We start from the raw sequence: 2680 nt of genomic DNA, 5'->3' as shown, positions 1-2680 counted from the left end.
TGGGCATGGTGGCACATGCCTGTAATCCCAGCTACTTGAGAGGCTGAGGTAGGAGAATCGCTTGAACCCGGAAGTTGGAGGTTGCAGTGAGCTGAGATGGCACCCCTGCACTCCAGCCTGGACAACAGAGAGAGACTCCATCTCAAACAAAACAAAACAAAACAAAAACAAAAACAAACAAAAAAAATCACATAACATTTACAAAATAACTTAGGAAAAAAATAGCATCTTTTATGTTGAATCTTGCTTTTCAAAAAAAAAGTCCTCAGGTTTTAATGAGTCCTTGTGTAGTATTTTAAAGTTTTGCTCGTATTCATATTTCTCGTTATGTTTATTTCTAAATATTTTGACTTTTTGTTGCTGTTCTCATTAGTAATTTCTAATAAACTAGAAAATATACTTAAAGTGACTTAATTTTCCTATTTTTTAATTTCAGCTACAAGCTATGAAATAAGAATGAGTAAAAGTCTAGAGAATATCCAAGATGACTTTAACAATGCTATTTTAGTAAATACATCAAAGCGAAATCCTCAGCAAGCTGGCATCAGGGAGATATTTACGTTCTCACCTCAAATTTCCACAAATGGACCTGAACATCAGCCAAATGGAGAAACACATGAAAGCCACAGAATTTATGTTGCAATACGAGCAATGGATAGGAACTCCTTAAAGTCTGCTATATCTAACATTGCCCAGGCATCTCTGTTTACTCCCCCCAATTCTGATCCTGTACCTGCCAGAGATTATCTTATATTGAAAGGAGTTTTAACAGCAATGGGTTTGATAGGAATCATTTGCCTTATTATAGTTGTGACACATCATATAGTTGTGACACATCATACTTTAAACAGGAAAAAGAGAGCAGACAAGAAAGAGAATGGAACAAAATTATTATAAACAAATATACAAAATGTCTTCCTTCTTAGATATAAGACCCATGGCCTTTGACTACAAAAACATACTAACAAAGTCAAATTAACATCAAAAATGTATTAAAATGCATTGAGTTTTTATACAATACAGATAAGATTTTTACATGGTAGATCAACAAATTCTTTTTGGGTGGAGATTAGAAAACCCTTAGACTTTGGCTATGAATAAATAATAAAAATTATTCTTTAAAGTAATGTCTTTAAAGGCAAAGGCAGGGTAAAGTTGGACTAGTGTCAAGAAAAGTTTGTTTTATTGAGGTGGAAAAATAGCCCCAAGTAGAGAAAAGGAGGGTAGATCTGCATTATAACTATCTATGTGAAGCAATCATTTAGTTACTTTGATTAATTTTTCTTTTCTCCTTATCTACACAGAACAGGTTGCTTGTTTACAACTGAAGATCATGCTATATTTTGTATATGAAGCCCCTACTGCAAAGCTCTTCACCTCTTGCTATTTTGTTACATATATTACAGATGAAATCTCACTGCTAGTGCTCAGAGATCTTTTTTTCACTGTAAGAGGTAACCTTTAAAAATATGGGTATTACCCTTGTCTCTTCATACCAGTTTTGTAAAACAGGTCTATGGAATTTACTTGTTTATAAGTTTCTACTCCCATCAAAGCAGCTTTCTAAGTTACTGCCTTGGGTATTATTAGATGATAGTTATAGCCCTTATAATGCCTTAACTAAGGAATAAAAGATGTTATTCTGAGTTTAATACATATATGAACATATAGTTTTATTCAATTTCAACCAAAGAAAAGGTCAGCAGAGAGATACCAACCTTTGGAAATGATTAGCTGGCTCTGGTTTTTGGTTAAATAAGAGTCTTGAATCCTTTCTCCATCAAGAGTTACTTACCAAGGGCAGGGGAAGGGGGAAATAGAGGTCACAAGGAAATAAAAATCATCTTTCCTCTTTAATTTTACTCCTTCCTCTTATTTTTTAAAAAGATTATCGAAAAATAAAATCATTTGCCTTTTTAATTAAAGAGTTTAAAACTTTATTGAATAATATACATAATAAGGTAGACTAGATCTAAGTTTTATAACCAGGACCAATTAAGAATAAAAATTAGATTATGTTTTACGGTAGTGGAGACGGAAATGTGGGGAATTGGGACAGGAAGAAAGAGACAGCATGAAGCCCTAAATGAGAGACTCAGACCAGTGCTGGGGAGAAAAACAACCAGCAACTCTCTCTACCCAGGCCACCTCCTTGTAGTTTATACTGATCCAGTGTCTGGCCTGTTACTTTCTAAGTCTCACAGTGCCTACATTTTCACAGATGAAAGCTTCAAGACCCTTGCAGCTCAATTCCTAGCTGGCAGTCAGTCCTTCCTCCCTCTATCGCTATTATACTTGCTAGCATGGAATTTGCTTCTCTCTAGTTTCAAACCGGGCTAGTGAAACACAGAGATGGATTGTAGTGGGTTTCAAGTTCTCAAATATTTTCCTCATTTTACAGACAGGAAAATGGAGGGTTGGGTGAGTAATTCAAAGTTTTATACTTGTTAATGGCAGAACTATACAAAAGAAGAGCCAGGTTCTCAGACTACTCCTTTACTCCTATTTAAGAAGGTGTGGGCAGATGCCAGGGTTTCTACCTAGAGATATTTAACTGTTTCATGATAAGTTCGCAGGACAGCAGATCTAGCTTTAAAGAAACCTGGTAGGTTTTGCTGTTGATGTTGTTGTTGTTTGTCTTCCATTTTGTGGGTACAGGAATGGAACATATGGACTTAAG

At 35.2% G+C, this 2680-nt stretch overlaps 1 protein-coding gene across 2 annotated transcripts in view; it reads left to right on the top strand.

The window, feature by feature from the left end:
* Positions 1-1925, top strand: part of CLCA2 (chloride channel accessory 2) — a 44423-nt gene extending 42498 nt beyond the window's left edge. The window contains exon 14 of one of the 2 annotated variants that reach the window (XM_011982102.1): positions 437-1925. In XM_011982102.1, coding sequence (XP_011837492.1) covers positions 437-897 — 461 coding nt within the window. In that variant the 3' untranslated portion in view covers positions 898-1925. The remainder of the gene's footprint in view (positions 1-436) is intronic. The other variant, XM_011982103.1, reaches the window with a different exon arrangement.
* The last annotated feature ends 755 nt before the right edge of the window (positions 1926-2680 follow it).

Source organism: Mandrillus leucophaeus, unplaced genomic scaffold, assembly GCF_000951045.1.
Source record: "Mandrillus leucophaeus isolate KB7577 unplaced genomic scaffold, Mleu.le_1.0 Scaffold235, whole genome shotgun sequence".
Lineage (NCBI taxonomy): Eukaryota > Metazoa > Chordata > Mammalia > Primates > Cercopithecidae > Mandrillus > Mandrillus leucophaeus.
The sequence above is the reverse complement of the archived record's forward strand: the minus strand, read 5'-3'. Positions and strand labels throughout refer to the sequence as shown.